The following is a 17,462-nucleotide window of genomic DNA, read 5'->3' on the forward strand; positions in this document are numbered from 1 at the left end:
CGAGTTTTAACTTTTGGAAGACACCAGAGGGCTTCAAAGTTCAGCAGCAATTTTCCAATTTTTCACAAAATTTTCAAACTCGCAATTTTTCAGGGACCAGTTCAGGTTTGAAGTGGATTTGAAGGGTCTTCATATTAGAAATACCCCATAAATGAACCCATTATAAAAACTGCACCCCCCAAAGTATTCAAAATGACATTCAGTAAATGTTTTAACCCTTTAGGTGTTTCACAGGAAAAGCAGCAAAGTGAAGGAGAAAATTCAAAATCTTCATTTTTTACACTCGCATGTTCTTGTAGACCCAATTTTTGAATTTTTACAAGGGGTAAAAGGAGAAAATGTATACTTATATTTGTAGCCCAATTTCTCTCGAGTAAGCACATACCTCATATGTCTATGTAAAGTGTTCGGCGGGCGCAGTAGAGGGCTCAGAAGCGAAGGAGCGACAAGGGGATTTTAGAGAGTATGTTTTTCTGAAATGGTTTTTGGGGGGCATGTCACCTTTAGGAAGCCCCTATGGTGCCAGAACAGCAAAAAAAAACACATGGCATACCATTTTGGAAACTAGACCCCTTGAGGAACGTAACAAGGGATAAAGTGAGCCTTAATACCCCACAGGTGTTTCACGACTTTTGCATTTGTAAAAAAAAAAAAAAAAATTTCACTAAAATGTGGGTTTCCCCCCAAATTTCACATTTTTGCAAGGGTTAATAGCAGAAAAGACCCCCCAAAATTTGTAACCCCATCTCTTCTGAGTATGGAGGTACCCCATAAGTGGACCTGAAGTGCACTACGGGCGAACTACAATGCTCAGAAGGGAAGGCGTCATATTTGGCTTTTTGAGAGCAAATTTTGCTCGGGGGGCATGTCGCATTTAGGAAGCCCCTATGGTGCCAGAACAGCAAAATAACCCCCACATGGCATACCATTTTGGAAACTAGACCCCTCACAGAATGTAATGAGGGGTACAGTGAGCATTTACCCCCCACTGGTGTCTGACAGATCTTTGGAACAGTGGGCTGTGCAAAATTTTTCATTTTCACGGACCACTGTTCCAAAGATCCGTCAGACACCTGTGGGGTGTAAATTCTCACTGCACCCCTTATTACATTCCGTGAGGGGTGTAGTTTTCAAAATGGGGTCACATGTGGATGTGTTTTTTTTTTTTTGCGTTTGTCAGAACCGCTGTAACAATCAGCCACCTCTGTGCAAATCACCTCAAATGTACATGGCGCACTCTCCCTTCTGGGCCTTGTTGTGCGCCCCCAGAGCACTTTGCGCCCACATATGGGGTATCTCCGTACTCGGGAGAAATTGTGTTACAAATTTTGGGGGGTGTTTTTCCCTTTTACCTCTTGTGAAAATGAAAAGTATAGGGCAACACCAGCATGTTAGTGTAAAATTTTTTATTTTTTTACACTAACATGCTGGTGTAGACCCCAACTGTTCCTTTTCATAAGGGGTAAAAGGAGAAAAAGCCCCCCAAAATTTGTTAGGCAATTTCTCCCGAGTACGGCGATACCCCATATGTGACCCTATTCTGTTGCCTTGAAATACGACAGGGCTCCAAAGTGAGAGCGCCATGTGCATTTGAGGCCTGAATTAGGGACTTGCATAGGGGTGGACATAGGGGTATTCTACGCCAGTGATTCCCAAACAGGGAGCTTCCAGCTGTTGCTAAACTCCCAGCATGCTTGGACAGTCAATTGCTGTCCAGAAATGCTGGGAGTTTTTGTTTTGCAACAGCTGGAGGCTCCATCTTAGAAACACTGCCGTACAATACGTTTTTCATTTTTATTGGAGAAGGGGGGTGAGGGGTGGGGGGGCAGTGTACGTGTGTATATGTAGTGTTTTACTCTTTATTTTATGTTAGTGTAGTGTAGTGTTTTTAGGTTACATTCACACTTGCGGCAGATTACACTGAGTCTCCCGCTAGGAGTTTGAGCTGCGGCGGAAAATTTGCCGCATCTCAAATTTGCAGCGGGGAACTCACTGTAATCTGCCGCCAGTGTGAATGTAGCCTGTACATTCACACGGGAGGGGGGCTCAAAACTACAACTCCCAGCATGCACTGACAGACCATGCATGCTGGGAGTTGTAGTTTTGCAACAGCTGGAGGCACACTGGCTGGAAAACCTTGAGTTAGGTTCTATGACCTAACTCAGTATTTTCCAACCAGTGTGCCTCCAGCTGTTGCAAAACTGCAACTCCCAGCATGTACTGATTGCGGAAGGGCATGCTGGGAGATGTAGTTATGCAATGGCTGGAGGCACGCAAGTACAACTCCCAGCATGCCAAGACAGCCTTATGCTGTTCCTGAATGCTGGGAGTTGTAGTTTTGCAAGATTTAGAGGGGTTCAAGTTGTAAATCACTGTCCAGTGGTCTCAAAACTGTGGCCCTCCAGATGTTGCAAAACTAAAACTCTCAGCATGCCCAGCCAGCAAACTGCTGTCTGGGCATGCTGAGAGTTGTAGTTTTGCAACATCTGGAGGGCTACAGTTTGAGACCACTTAGTGATCTACAACCTGAACCCCTCTAAATATTGCAAAACTACAAGTCCCAGCATGCCCACACAGCAAACAGCTGTCTGGGCATGCTGGGAGTTGTAGTTTTGCAACATCTGGAGGGCCACGGTTTAGAGACCACTGTAAACTGTGGCCCTCCGGATGTTGCTAGGCAACAACTCACCTAGCAGGACCCGGAAGCCGCCGCCGCCGCCGCCGCACGTGGGTGATCCCCACATGGAGGATCGCGATCCGGGATCCAGGTAGGGACCTTCGGCGCCGACCCTCCCTGGACGGTTCCCCCGTTTTGCCCGGACACCGATAGGTGGGCAAAGCGGGGGAACCGAACTTTAACCCCCCCCTCCCCCGGTCTGCTATCGGTCGGTCGCTCGGCCGACCAATAGCAGGGATAGGAGGGGTGGCAACCCTGCCACCAAACTCCTATCCCTTTAGGGGGATCTAGGGTGTCTCGGACACCTACGATCCCTCTTATTTTCCGGGTCACCAGTGACCCTTATGACCCGGAATCGCGCAGATCGCAGGTCTGAATTGACCTGCGATTTGCGCGCATCACGGTCATGGGGGGGGTCTCAGGACCCCCCTCGGCGATGTGCCGGGATGCCTGCTGTTAGATAACAGCAGTCATCCCGGCCCGATCACCGCTACCGGTGACGCGGCGCTCCCGGAACCCCGCGACGTACATGTACGTCGCCGCGCGCCAAGTGACACTTCGCGGCGCCGTACATGTACGTCGCTCGTCGTGAAGGGGTTACGTTTTGGGGTCCATTTTCACCATCATTTTAGTGTTAAAAATCTAATTTTCCATTTTCATGTCCAACTTCAATGCAAAGTCGTCAAACACCTGTGAGGTGTTAAGGCTCACTATACCCCTTGTAATGTTCCTTGAGGGGTGTAGTTTCCAAAATAGTATGCCACGTGGTTTTTTTTTTTGCTGTTCTGACACCATGAGGGCTTCCTAAATGCAACATCCCCCTCAAAAAACCATTTCAGCAAAATTCTCTTTCAAAATGCCAAATTTTGCTCCTTGTATTCTGAGCATTGTAGTGCGCCAGCAGAGCACTTAACGTCCACATATGGGGCGTTTTCTTGAACGGGAGAAATTGGGCTTTAACTTTTGGGGTCCATTTTCTCCTATTACCACTTGTGAAAAAGAAAAATTTGTGGCAACACCATCATTTTAGTGTTAAATATCTAATTTTCCATTTTCACGTCCAACTTCAACACAAAGTCGTCAAACACTTGTGAGGTGTTAAGGCTCACTATACACCTTGTTATGTTCCTTGAGGGGTGTAGTTTCCAAAATAGTATTCCATGTGTTTTTTTTTTTTTTTTTTTTTTTGCTGTTCTGGCACCATGGGGGCTTCCTAAATGCAACATGCCCCACAAAAACCATTTCAACAAAATTTGTTTTAAAAAATCCCACAGTTGCTCTTTCCCTCTTGAGCAATGTTGTAAGCCTGCAGAGCACTTTATGTCAACATATGAGGTATTTATGTACTGGAGAGAAATTGGGCTACAAATTTTGGGGGTCTTTTTCTCGTTATACCACTTTTAAAAATGAAAAAAAAATGGGGCTACAAGAACATGTTAGTATAAAAAAAAAATGCAGATTTTTATTTTTCTCCTCCACTTTGCTGCTATTCTTGTGAAACACCTAAAGGGTTAACAAACTTTCTGAATGTCATTTTGAATACTTTGAGGGTTTTAGTTTCTATAATGCGGTCTTTTACGGGGTATTTCTCACAGAAAGGCACCTCAGATCCACTTCAAACTTAATTGGTCCCTGAAAAATTCAGATTTTTTAAGTGTTATGACAGAGGGAGGGAGCTCCCTCTGTCACCCCTGAAGCACCCCGCAGCGCGATCGCGGGGTGCTGTGTGTAATCCCCGGTGGGCGGGGACCTGCGTTACTGCCGGTACACAAGAAAACTTCGGTCCCGGCAGTTTAACCCTTACAGCCGTGGTCGGAAGTGACCGCGAGCTGTAAAGAGTTTTGACAGAGGGAGGGGGCTCCCTCTGTCTCTCTCTCCTGTAGAACCCCGCAACGATCGCGGGGTGCTGCTGCTTACCTGGGCAGCCTGGAGTCTTTACTAGGACCCCCAGGTCTGCCCAGGTTATTGCCTGACAGGACGTGCCTGAGGCACGTCCTGATATGCTGCCTGCTAGTGTAAAACTAGCAGGCAGCATATATCTGCAATGCTTTGGAATACTAAGTATTCCAAAGCATTAAAAAAGTGTAAAAAAATATAAAATAAATAAAAGTGTAATAAAGAAAGTGTAAAGACAAATGTAAAAAAAAAAAGAAAAAAAAAAGGGTAAAAATCAAATATTAAATCATGTATTAAATAAATATAATCAAAAATAAAAATGTATAATGTGTAGGATCACACGGCGCACATCCGCAGCATATTACATGCTGCGGATGCCCGCCGGCTGTCCCGATAATGAGCTCCCTGCTGCGGCTTGGTAGCTTTGTGTGTCCACTCATAGCGGCGGATTTCCCGCCGGCAGTCATGAGAGGACACACTGAGCTACCCAGCCACAGCAGTGATCTCGCCCCTTGTGACGCGGTGTGAAATAAGCCACGGATGTGCTCTGTGTCCCTACACTGCGTCCCGTTCATACTGCGTTTGTGCAGTGTTAGAGGTATCCGTCAGCATCACGTCAAAAAGAGTGATGCTGACGTATACTATAGCATCTCCATTTATTTCTGAATGAGACGGTACAGTATACATTGGCATCCCTTTTTTGACATAACAGCGGACACCTATACTGCAGAAATGCAGTATGAATGGGGACTATTCATATAATGATGCCCTGAAAGCCAAAGGGGGCTCCTCTCCTTCTTGATCCAACCAGGTGGTCAGGCAACCAGATATGGCCTAAGTAGGGGTACTGCCCAGCCCGGGATGTACAGGGTGATAAAATATGGGGCATATTTCCTCCATTTCAAAGCGACTTACCAAAATTATGTCTCGCAAATAAAGAATTTGTGGGGAAAAAAAGCTGATTTCTATTTTTTCCACAGATTTTGAAATAATTCTAGCCACACAGTAAGGGCTCAACGTACTCACTTTTGCCCTAGGTGAATACTTTAGGGGGCGTAGTTTCAGAAGGTCACTTCTGGGGGTGCAGTATTGTTCTGACAGCTAGAATGCTTTGTAAGATGAAGTGCGGCCTTTAATTTGTATAATGATATCCTGAAAGCCAAATGGGGCTCCTCTCCTTTTGGGTCCCACCATGTGGCCATGCAACCAAATATGGCCTAAGTGGGGGTATTACCGAACACGGGACGAACAGCGTAATAAAATATGAGGCACATTTTCTACTTTTCAGATGCAATGTACAAAAAATATGTCCCGCAAATGATGCGGAAAAAAAAAAAAAAAAAGAAAATTAAAATTTTTCCACTGATTTTGTATCCATTCCAGCCACACAAAAAGGACTCAAAGTACTCCCTTTTGGTCAAGATGAATACTTTAGGGGTATAGTTTCCAAAATGGGGTCACTTGTGGGGGTTCTGTATGGTTCAACTTCTGGCAGCTAAAACCCTTTACAGGCATGAAGTGCAGCCTACAATGTATTCGGCCTAAAATGATGCCCTGAAGGCCAAATGGTGCTCCTCTCCTTCTGGGTCCTACCACACCACCAAGGAACCAAATATGGCCTAAGCAGGGGTATTTCCAAACACGGGCCGAGCAGCTTAACCCCTTAAGGACCAGGCCATTTTATACCTTAAGGACCGGAGCGTTTTTTGCAATTCTGACCACTGTCACTTTAAACATTAATAACTCTGGAATGCTTTTAGTTATCATTCTGATTCCGAGATTGTTTTTTCGTGACATATTCTGCTTTAACTTAGTGGTAAAATTTTATGGTAACTTGCATCCTTTCTTGGTGAAAAATCCCAAAATTTGATGAAAAAAATGAAAATTTTGCATTTTTCTAACTTTGAAGCTCTCTGCTTGTAAGGAAAATGGATATTCAAAATATTTTTTTTTTGGGTTCACATATACAATATGTCTACTTTATGTTTGCATCATAAAATTTATGAGTTTTTACTTTTGGAAGACACCAGAGGGCTTCAAAGTTCAGCAGCAATTTGGAAATTTTTCACAAAATTTTCAAACTCGCTATTTTTCATGGACCAGTTCAGGTTTGAAGTGGATTTGAAGGGTCTTCATATTAGAAATACCCCATAAATGACCCCATTATAAAAACTGCACCCCTCAAAGTATTCAAAATGACATTCAATAAGTGTATTAACCCTTTAGGTGTTTCACAGGAATAGCAGCAAAGTGAAGGAGAAAATTCACAATCTTCCTTTTTTACACTCGCATGTTCTTGTAGACCCAATTTTTGAATTTTTGCAAGGGGTAAAAAGGAGAAAATTTTTACTTGTATTTGAAACCCAATTTCTCTCGAGTAAGCACATACCTCATATGTCTATGTTAATTGTTCGGCGGGCGCAGTAGAGGGCTCAGAAGGGAAGGAGCGTCAAATGGTTTTTGGGGGGCATGTCACCTTTAGGAAGCCCCTATGGTGCCAGGACAGCAAAAAAAAAACACATGGCATACCATTTTGGAAACTAGACCCCTCAGGGAACGTAACAAGGGGTAAAGTGAACCTTAATACCCCACAGGTGATTCACGACTTTTGCATATGTAAAAAAAAAAAAAAAAAAAAAAATGTTTTACCTAAAATGCTTGGTTTCCCAAAATTTGAAGCCCAATTTCTCCCGATTCAGAAAACACCCCATATGGGGGTGAAAAGTGCTCTGCTGGCACACTACAGGTCTCAGAAGAGAAGGAGTCACGTTTGGCTTTTTGAAAGCAAATTTTGCTCTGGGGGCATGCCGCATTTAGGAAGCCCCTATGGTGCCAGAACCGCAAAAAAAAAACACATGGCATACCATTTTGGAAACCAGACCCCTCGGGGAACGTAAAAAGGGGTAAAGTGAACCTTAATACCCTACAGGTGTTTTACGACTTTTGCATATGTTAAAAAAAAATTTTACCTAAAATGCTTGGTTTCCCAAAATTTTAACATTTTTAAAAAGGATAATAGCAGAAAATACCCCCCAAAATTTGAAGCCCAATTTCTCCCGATTCAGAAAACACCCCATATGGGGGTGAGAAGTGCTCTGCTGGCGCACTACAGGTCTCAGAAGAGAAGGAGTCACATTTGGCTTTTTGAAAGCAAATTTTGCTCTGGGGGCATGCCGCATTTAGGAAGCCCCTATGGTGCCAGAACCGCAAAAAAAAAACACATGGCATACCATTTTGGAAACCAGACCCCTCGGGGAACGTAAAAAGGGGTAAAGTGAACCTTAATACCCTACAGGTGTTTCACGACTTTTGCATATGTTAAAAAAAAAAATATTTTTTACCTAAAATGCTTGGTTTCCCAAAATTTTTACATTTTTAAAAAGGGTAATAGCAGAAAATACTCCCCAAAATTTGAAGCCCAATTTCTCCCGATTAAGAAAACACCCCATATGGGGGTGAGAAGTGCTCTGCTGGCGCACTACAGGTCTCAGAAGAGAAGGAGTCACATTTGGCTTTTTGAAAGCAAATTTTGCTCTGGGGGCATGGCGCATTTAGGAAGCCCCTATGGTGCCAGGACAGCAAAAAAAAAAACACATGGCATACCATTTTGGAAACTAGACCCCTCGGGGAACATAACAAGGGGTAATGTGAACCTTAATACCCCACAGGTGATTCACAACTTTTGCATATGTAAAAAAAAAAAAAAAATGTTTTACCTAAAATGTTGGTTTCCCAAAAATTTTAGATTTTTAAAAAGGGTAATAGCAGAAAATACCCCCCATAATTTGTAACACAATTTCTCCCGAGTACGGCGATACCCCATATGTGACCCTCAACTGTTGCCTTGAAATACGACAGGGCTCCAAAGTGAGAGCGCCATGCGCATTTGAGGCCTAAATTAGGGATTGCATAGGGGTGGACATAGGGGTATTCTACGCCAGTGATTCCCAAATAGGGTGCCTCCAGCTGTTGTAAAAGTCCCAGCATGCCTGGACAGTCAGTGGCTATCTGGTAATACTGGGAGTAGTTGTTTTGCAACAGCTGGAGGCTCCGTTTTGGAAACAGTGGCGTACCAGACGTTTTTCATTTTTATTGGGGAGGGGAGGGGGGCTGTGTAGGGGTATGTGTATACTTAGTGTTTTTTACTTTTTATTTTATTGTGTGTTAGTGTAGTGTAGTGTTTTTAGGGTACAGTCGCACGGGCGGGGGGTTCACAGTAGTTTCTCGCTGGCAATTTGAGCAGCGGCAGAAAATTTGCCTCAAACTTGCAGCCGGATACTTACTGTAATCCTCCGCCCATGTGAGTGTACCCTGTACGTTCACATTGGGGGGGGGGGGGGGGGGGGAACATCCAGCTGTTGCAAAACTACAACTCCCAGCATGTACGGTCTATCAGTGCATGCTGGGAGTTGTAGTTTTGCAACAGCTGGAGGCACACTGGTTGTGAAACACCGAGTTTGGTAACAAACTCAGTGTTTTGCAACCAGTGTGCCTTCAGCTGTTGCAAAAGCTACAACCCCCAGCATGTACGGACAGCGGAAGGGCATGCTGGGTGTTGTAGTTATGCAACAGCCGGAGGCATACTACTTTGGCTGGGGATGCTGGGGATTGTAGTTATGCAACAGCTGGAGACACACTGGTTTGCTACTTAACTCAGTGTGCCTTCAGCTGTTGCAAAACTACAACTCTCAGCAGTCACCGACAGCCAACGGGCATGCTGGGAGTTGTAGTTATGCAACCAGCAGATGCACCACTACAACTCCCAGCATGCACTTAAGCTGTTTGTGCAAGCTGGGAGTTGTAGTTACACAACAGCTGAAGGTACACTTTTCCATAGAAATAATGTGCCTCCAGCTGTTGCAAAACCATAAGTCCCAGCATGCCCATAAGTGCATGCTGGGAGTTGTGGTGGTCTGCCTCCTCCTGTTGCATAACTACAGCTCCCAGCATGCCCATATTGCATGCTGGGAGCTGTTGCTAAGCAACAGCAGGAGGCTGTCACTCACCTCCTGCTGCTGCTTGATCGCCGCACAGGTCAGTCCCGCCGCCGCCGTCGTCGCTCCTGGGGCCCCGATCCCAACATTAACGCCGGGGATCGGGGTCCCCAGCACCAGGGGTGCACGTCCCGCACCCGCTCACGTCCTCCGGAAGAGGGGCGGAGCGGGTGCGGGAGTGACACCCGCAGCAGGCGCCCTGATTGGTCGGCCGGTAATCCGGCCGACGAATCAGGGCGATCGTGAGGTGGCACCAGTGCCACCTCACTCCTGCAGGCCCTGGCTGTTCGGGGCCGTCTCTGACGGCCCCGATCAGCCAGTAATTCCTGGTCACCGGGTCACTGGAGACCCGATTGACCCGGAATCGCCGCAGATCGCTGGACTGAATTGTCCAGCGATCTGCGGCCATCGCCGACATGGGGGGTCATAATGACCCCCCTGGGCGATATGCCGCGATGCCTGATGAACGATTTCAGCAGGCATCGGGCACCGGCTCCCCTCCGGCTAGCGGCAGGGGGCCGGGAAAGGACAGGACGTACTCCTACGTCCTCGGTCCTTAAGGACTCGGAAACGGGGGCGTAGGAGTACGTCCATTGTCCTTAAGGGCTTAATAAAATATAGGGTGGATTTCTTGCAATATCAGAAGTGATGTACAAAAAATATGTCCCACAAATGATGCATTTGTGAAAAAATGCATATTTTGAATTTTTAACACTGACTTTGTAATAATTCCTGCCAAAAAACTATGGTGTTAAAATATTCACTGTACCCCCTAGTGAATACCTTGAAGGGTCTAGTTTTTAAAATGGGGTCATTTGGGGGGGGGGGGGGTGTTCCTATGTTCTACCACCTTCAAATTTCTGCAAACCTTGCATAGCACATAAAAAAATTCAAATTTTTCAAAATTTTCAAAATTTCAAGTTAAATTGTTAGGCTTCTAATTAATTTAAAATGTGAATTAAAAAAAAAAATGCTGTCAAAATAAAGTAGACATCTGAAAGTATAAGTTTCATAAACTATTTGGTCAGTAAGTATAAATATATGCAACCTATTAGTGTTAAAATAGCAAAAAATCCTAATTTTTTTTACAAATTTCATGATTTTTTGCATTGTAAAAAAAAAAAACTACAAATGATATCGTCTTACTTTTTCTATGTACATGAAGGACAACTTGTGACAAAAAAACTATGTCAGAATTATCGTGATTGGCAAAACGTTATTCTCTAATAAAGACAGACATCCCCGATTTGAAAAAAACAGGCCTGGTCTTTCAGGGGCGTACAGGTTTATTTGTGTTGGTCCTTAAGGGGTTAAGGTGAAAATAGGCTGAGTCCCTAAGGGGTTAAATATTTGTATTTAGTATATTCATACATAGACTAAAATAAACATGTAATTTTTTTCTGCATTGCAAACGTTAAAAAAAAAAAAAAAAAAAAAAAAAAAAAAAGAGGAAAACAAAAGAGCGATTGCAGAATTGTTGGGGCTTTTTTGTGGGGATGGATGGGGGAAGGGCTATGATACTAATGAGACATTTGTAATAATGCTTTCATTGACAGGCTGTCCAACTTCAAGTTCATCCAGCTGTGAGGCCCTGAAAGGACAGCAAAGCTGCGGGTTACAGAGATGTAGCCAAAAGTGTAATGGCTGTAAAGGTAAGAAAATATTCTACAGATTTCTCACAGATCTTTCTTTCAATCAGTTATACAATACAATCTTAAATTTCTTTTTTATTAAGAGGTGTTTGAGGAAGGTCCAAAATCACACAAAGTCACGGTGAAGACATTTTATGCGGCCAAGGGTAAGAAGGTCACACTCAACTGTACCCACAGTGCATTACAACCACATCGGAGAGTTAGGTAAGATATGTTGCATTTTGGGGTAGGTGGGACTTCTTGATGGCTGTTTACTCCATTTTTGGTGTTCACTGTGCATTAGAGATGAGCGAATTTACAGTAAATTCGATTCGTCACAAACTTCTTGGCTCGGCAGTTGATAACTTTTCCTGCATAAATTAGTTCAGCTTTCAGGTGCTCCCGTAGGCTGGAAAAGGTGGATACAGTCCTAGGAGACTCTTTCCTAGGAATGTATCCACCTTTTCCAGCCCACCGGAGCACCTGAAAGCTGAACTAATTTATGCAGGATGTCATCAACTGCCGAGCCGAGAAGTTAGTGACGAATCGAATTTACTGTAAATTTGCTCATCTCTACTGTGCATGATAAATACATTATATTTAATAGTCTAAACATTTATTCACACAGTGATATCAACTAATTTTTATTCCAATATAGTTTGTTACGTAGTTTTTTGGAAAAATGGGAGGAGGAGGGTGTTTTTAACCCTCTAGCAGACTTTACAATGTGATCATCACTTGTGTGGTATCATCTCTTGTATAGAATATCAACTTGTGTAGAACATCAACTAATGTATTGCAGAGTACTGTCCTTTTGCTTTTTACCTATTACACCATGCCTAAGTGAGGTTATAAAAGGAGTACATTTATGGCAGTCTGGGAGGCCTTAAAGAGGTACTCCGGTGGAAAAAATGTTATTCAAAGCAACTGATTCCAGAAAGTTAAACAGATTTGTAAATTACCGTATTTTTCGCCCTACAGGACGCACCGGCGTATAAGACGCACCGAATTTATAGGTGCAAAATCTAAAAAAATAAAGAACCAAATAGTGGTCTTCAACCTGCGGACCTCCAGATGTTGCAAAACTACAACTCCCAGCATGCCCGGACATCCGTTGGCTGTCCGGGCATGCTGGGAGTTGTACTTTTGCAACATCGGGAGGTCCGCAGATTGAAGACCACTGCATAGGAGGTAGTACTCACGTGTCCCCGCCGCTCCAGACCCGTCACCGCTGCCCTGGATGTCGCTCCATCGCTGTCGCCGTGTCCCCGTTGCTCCGTAACGTCTCTGCTGCCGGCCGGGTATTCTCGCTCTCCGTCGCCATCACGTCGTTACGCACGCCGACGCACGTACGCGACGACGTGATGACAAGGAAGGAGAGCGCCGGCCATACAGGGGATCCCTGACCAGAGAAGACACCGAGGAGGCAGGTAAGGTCCCTCCCGGTGTCCTGTAAGCACTAACCCGGCTATTCAGTGGGGCTGTTCGGGACCGCCGCGGTGAAATCGCGGCGGTCCCGAACAGCCCGACTGAACAGCCGGGTTAGTGTCACTTTCCCTTCAGACGCGGCTGTCAGCTTTGATCGCCGTGTCTGAAGGGTTAATAAAGGGCATCACCGCGATCGGTGATGTCCTGTATTAGCCACGGGTCCCGGCCGTTGATGGCCGCAGTGACCGCCGTGATAGGGGTGTATAAGACGCACCGACTTTTTCCCCCCAGTTTTGGGGAAGAAAAAGTGCGTCTTATACGACGAAAAATACGGTACTTCTGTTAAAAATATTTAACAGAAGTAAAAATATATTTTTTTCAATCAACTGGTGCCAGAAAGTTAAACAGATTTGTAAATGACTTCTATTAAATATCTTAATCCTTCCAGTACTTATCAGCTGCTGTATACTATACTATTCTTTGTAGTATACAGCAGCTGATAAGTACTGGAAGGATTAAGATTTTTAATAGAAGTCATTTACAAATCTGTAACTTTCTGGCACCAGTTGATTGAAAAAAATATATATATTTTCCACCGGAGTACCCCTTTAACTTCCTTTGGAGCATATAGCAGCTGATAGGTACTGGAAGGATTAAGATTTTTTTAATAGAAGTAATTTACAAATCTGTATCTTTCTGGCCCCAGTTGATTAGAATTTTTTTCCCACTGGAGTACCCCTTTAAAGGGAGCTTGGTATGAGGTTTTAGCTTCTATAAATACCAGCAGCACGTTCTACATCATACCGTAAGATTATCTACCATGCCCACATATACTTCATCCTGTGCTCCAGAGTGAAGAAAAACTGCTTGCAAAGTCTCCTGTGCCATTTGCTAACCATGGTTATCTAGTCGTTGGGGTATGCAGCATCCTGGAAATAGTCACCCCGCCCCGGTCTGTAATCACGCCAATTCATTCCTTAATTATAAAACAAAAATAGAGAAAAAGAAACACAGCCGCACATCCACAATTTGTATTTTGATCTACTTGCTTCTCAGCATAAATTTAAACATTAACAGGTTGTTAGTATACATATACAGCCCCACTGCTGCCCGACCAAGCACCTGGCACCACCCCACAGACAAAGCATCACAGTAACAAGGACCGCCGCAGTGCAACCAATGTGAATACGAACTTCTCGGCTCGGCAGTTGATAACTTTTCCTGCATAAATTAGTTCAGCTTTCAGGTGCTCCAGTGGGTTGGAAAAGGTGGATACATTCCTAGGAGACTCTTTCCTAGGAATGTATCCACCTTTTCCAGCTCACTGGAGCACTTGAAGGCTGAACTAATTTACGCAGGATAAGTCATCAACTGCCGAGCTGAGAAGTTCGTGACGAATCGAACTTACTGTAAGTTCGCTCATCTCTACTTGCTATGAAAGAGGGGACAGACTACAATTGTAAAACAAGAACAGAAACACAGCCGCACATCCACAATTTGTATTTTGATCTAATTGCTTCTCAGCAAACATTATAACACGAACAGGTTGTTAGTATACATATTGATCAAAAAGTAAGCCCACTCGCCACGTCAAGGCCACCTATTTAGAGTTGGACCCTAACCCAACATTGGCGTAGCGCTGGGCGGCAGCCACCACCACCGCAACATCATGCCCACAGGGGGAGCGACCCAGTGGCCAGGCAGCCACATTGCTGCCCCACCAAGCCCCTGTCTCTGGGCCACTCCACCCCACAGACAAAGCATCACAGTAGTCTGTCCCCTCTTTCTTAGCCAGCACTCTGCTCCACCCAATCGGCCCAGGCGTTTATAATTAGCAGGAGACTGCATTAGGGTTTCCTCCAAGCTTTCTCCCAGCCCTCTGGCAGGGAGCACTTGGTAGGTATTCACAAGGTGTGGTTGCTCTGCGGCGGTCATTGTTACTGTGATGCTTTGTCTGTGGGGTGGTGTGACCCGGAGCCAGGGGCTTGGGCGGGCAGCAGTGGGGCTGCCTGGCCACTGGGTCGCTCATCCTGTGGGCATGGTGTTGCGGTGGTGGTGGTCGCCGCCCGGCGCTATGCCAGTGTTAGGTTAGGAACCCACTCTGAATAGGTGACCTTGACGTGGCAATTGGGCTTGTACTTTCTGATCAAAATGTATGCTAATAACCTGTTAGTGTTTGAATTTATGCTGAGAAGCAAGTAGATCAAAATACAAATTTTGGATGTGTTTCTTTTTCTTTATCTTCATTCCCTAATTATGCCTACTCAGATGTAATTAGGAGTGATTAACAGCCCGGGCACAGTTGACATAATGACTCTTCTCACTAAAGGGGACCTGGGCCTGTGGAAAAACAAAGGGAGCAGGGCGGTGACATTGTCCATGCCTGGGCTGTCAATCATGCCTGAGTAGAGAATGAATAGATGTGATAACACTCGGGGCGCAGTAACTACTTCAGAATTCTGCACACCTATACAACTAAATAACCCTAATTCGCGTAGGGTGCAGGAGAGATTTAAAACAAGTTTTCTTCACTATGGAGGACAGGCAGGAGGATAAACAGGCATGATAGGAATATTATTGTGAAATGCAGAATGTGCTGCTGGTAGTTATATTTGGTAAAACCTGATGACATAAATACCATCTGCCATGAAAGCCGTGATCAGAGGTCAATACTGTCCATGGCATCTAGTTAGTTAAATTACCAGATTAGAGGTATGTATGATCCGTACCACTGACTGCACCATTGTGTATGGAGTGGGCTCAGCTCCAGATAATCACTTTATTTTGCAAATACAGTGAGTGACCCCTCGACCTACGATGGCCCCGACTTACGATAATTTCAACATGCGATGGCCTCTCAGAGGCCATGACATGTTGAAGGCAGTATCACCATACGATGCTTTTTTATGTTGGGGCCATCGCATAAACGGCTATCCGGCAGCGCTGACTGCTTCAGCTGCCACCGGATAGCCGTTTACGGTGCCCCGTGAGCTGCGGTGATGTCTCTTACCATCAACGTCTCCATCAACGTCATGACGCTGCGCACGCCGTCCCGTCATCCAATAGGAGCGGCGTGCGTAGCGACGTGATGGCGGCGACGGAGAGCGCGGTTGCCGGGGAAGCAGAGGCCTTGCTGGAGCGTCCGGGATGCGGCGACAGCGATGGGTGGCGACATCCCGGGCAGCAGTGACTAGCGGGGACAGGTGAGTACAACTTTCTCTACAGTGGTCTTCAACCTGCGGACCTCCAGATGTTGCAAAACTACAACACCCAGCATGCCCGGACAGCCGTTGGCTGTCCGGGCATGCTGGGTGTTGTAGTTTTGCAACATCTGGAGGTCCGCAGGTTGTAGACCACTGTCCTATACTTTACATTGCACGGATCCCTCAACATACGATGGTTTCAACAAACGATGGTCCGTTTGGAACGGATTACCATAGTATATTGAGGGACCACTGTATAGCAGCCATAAAGTATATGCTATATAGATATATTTAACACTCCCTTTATATTTGATTTTTTCTTTATCCCCAATTCTTTAGCTGGTACAAAGATGGCAGCCGTCTAAATCTTTCAGCCCCAGGAATAGCCAAAAAGTCTGCAAGTAGTCTTATTATACAAGCACGGGTATTTACCCAAGGACGCTACACATGTGTAATTCGCCAAGGAATAGTGACCCTGGGTGGGAAGTCATGGAATCTTCTCATCTTCTAGCATTTTTAAAAACTGACCATGAAGATATGACCGTATGGATATGCATGTGGCAAATCTGTAGCCCAAGGTCTCCATTCTGCTTGATCGTCAAGACTCCTCAAGATCTCTAATGGTTTCCAGCATTACCCTTTTCATCAGTTTGTGCATCAATATCTTGCATTTGGGAATAGACCAAAAGGGCTAACCTTCGTAATAGCGTCAATAAGTCTTGGGTACACCTGATTCTATCTCCAGTTTACCAGCTTGTCCTGTCTCAGATCACTTTTGGGGATACTATTCACTGCATACCAAGATCACCCCACAAGACCTGCTGTTTTGGAAATATTTTGGCCTAGTCATCTAGCCATCATTTGGCCCTTGTCAAAGCTGCTCAGATCCTTATCCGTGCTGTTCTTTTCTGTTTCCAAAATGTCAACTTTAAGTCCTGCTTGTTTAGTTGCTACCTGAATTATCTCATTGACCCAAGATAATCATTGCTATTCAGTTCACCTGCCAGAGGTCTTAATGTTATGGCTGATTGGTGTATAATACTGTTATGTAAAATATATATTTCTATGTCTATGCTTGAATGTTGGCAAACAAATATAAATAAAACACTGTTGGTAGCTAGTGTCCTTTTATACAAAACATATTATAAAAGAAGACCAATACATGTTCTGCTGTCACGAAAAGAGAGAGAGATCTAATAAGTATTACAGTCTCACCCCAGAGCTGAATTCACAGTTTACACTGCTCAGTACTGCTTTTTAGTGCCCCCCAGTCAGCTGTTGTTTCTGAGGGTGTATATACAGGGAAGCAGGATCCTTTCTGCTGTGGCAATGGAATGTATCACAGCAGCTAGTCTACACCCACTCTGAAACTGATTTTGGGGGCAACAAAATTTAAAGATGGAATCTGCAATGGGGCAAAGCGAGTGAAAAATGTCATACAATGATCAGAAACGCTGCTATATTATATTTTATTCAGTAAGACACTAGGCTTTTTAGCAGCCACTCAGATTATTGTCATGTTCTTACATACATGTTCTGCATAAATGCCAGTATAACATGCCTATGGTTGCAACAAAAAATTCCACTTCTCAAACTTTCAAATATGCAGCAGCTTAAAGGGGTATTCCAGGAA

General features: G+C 44.7%; 1 protein-coding gene across 1 annotated transcript in view; it reads left to right on the forward strand.

Moving 5' to 3' along the window:
• The window catches only part of LOC130361921 (matrix metalloproteinase-23-like), a 78,920-nt gene extending 61,981 nt beyond the window's left edge, over positions 1-16,939 (forward strand). The window contains exons 6-8 of the mRNA XM_056565613.1: positions 11,124-11,219; positions 11,303-11,423; positions 16,169-16,939. Of these exons, the coding sequence (XP_056421588.1) occupies positions 11,124-11,219; positions 11,303-11,423; positions 16,169-16,340 (389 nt within the window). The 3' untranslated portion in view covers positions 16,341-16,939. The remainder of the gene's footprint in view (positions 1-11,123; positions 11,220-11,302; positions 11,424-16,168) is intronic.
• Positions 16,940-17,462: the final 523 nt, after the last annotated feature.

This window comes from Hyla sarda, chromosome 3 (assembly GCF_029499605.1).
Source record: "Hyla sarda isolate aHylSar1 chromosome 3, aHylSar1.hap1, whole genome shotgun sequence".
In the NCBI taxonomy this organism is placed as follows: domain Eukaryota; kingdom Metazoa; phylum Chordata; class Amphibia; order Anura; family Hylidae; genus Hyla; species Hyla sarda.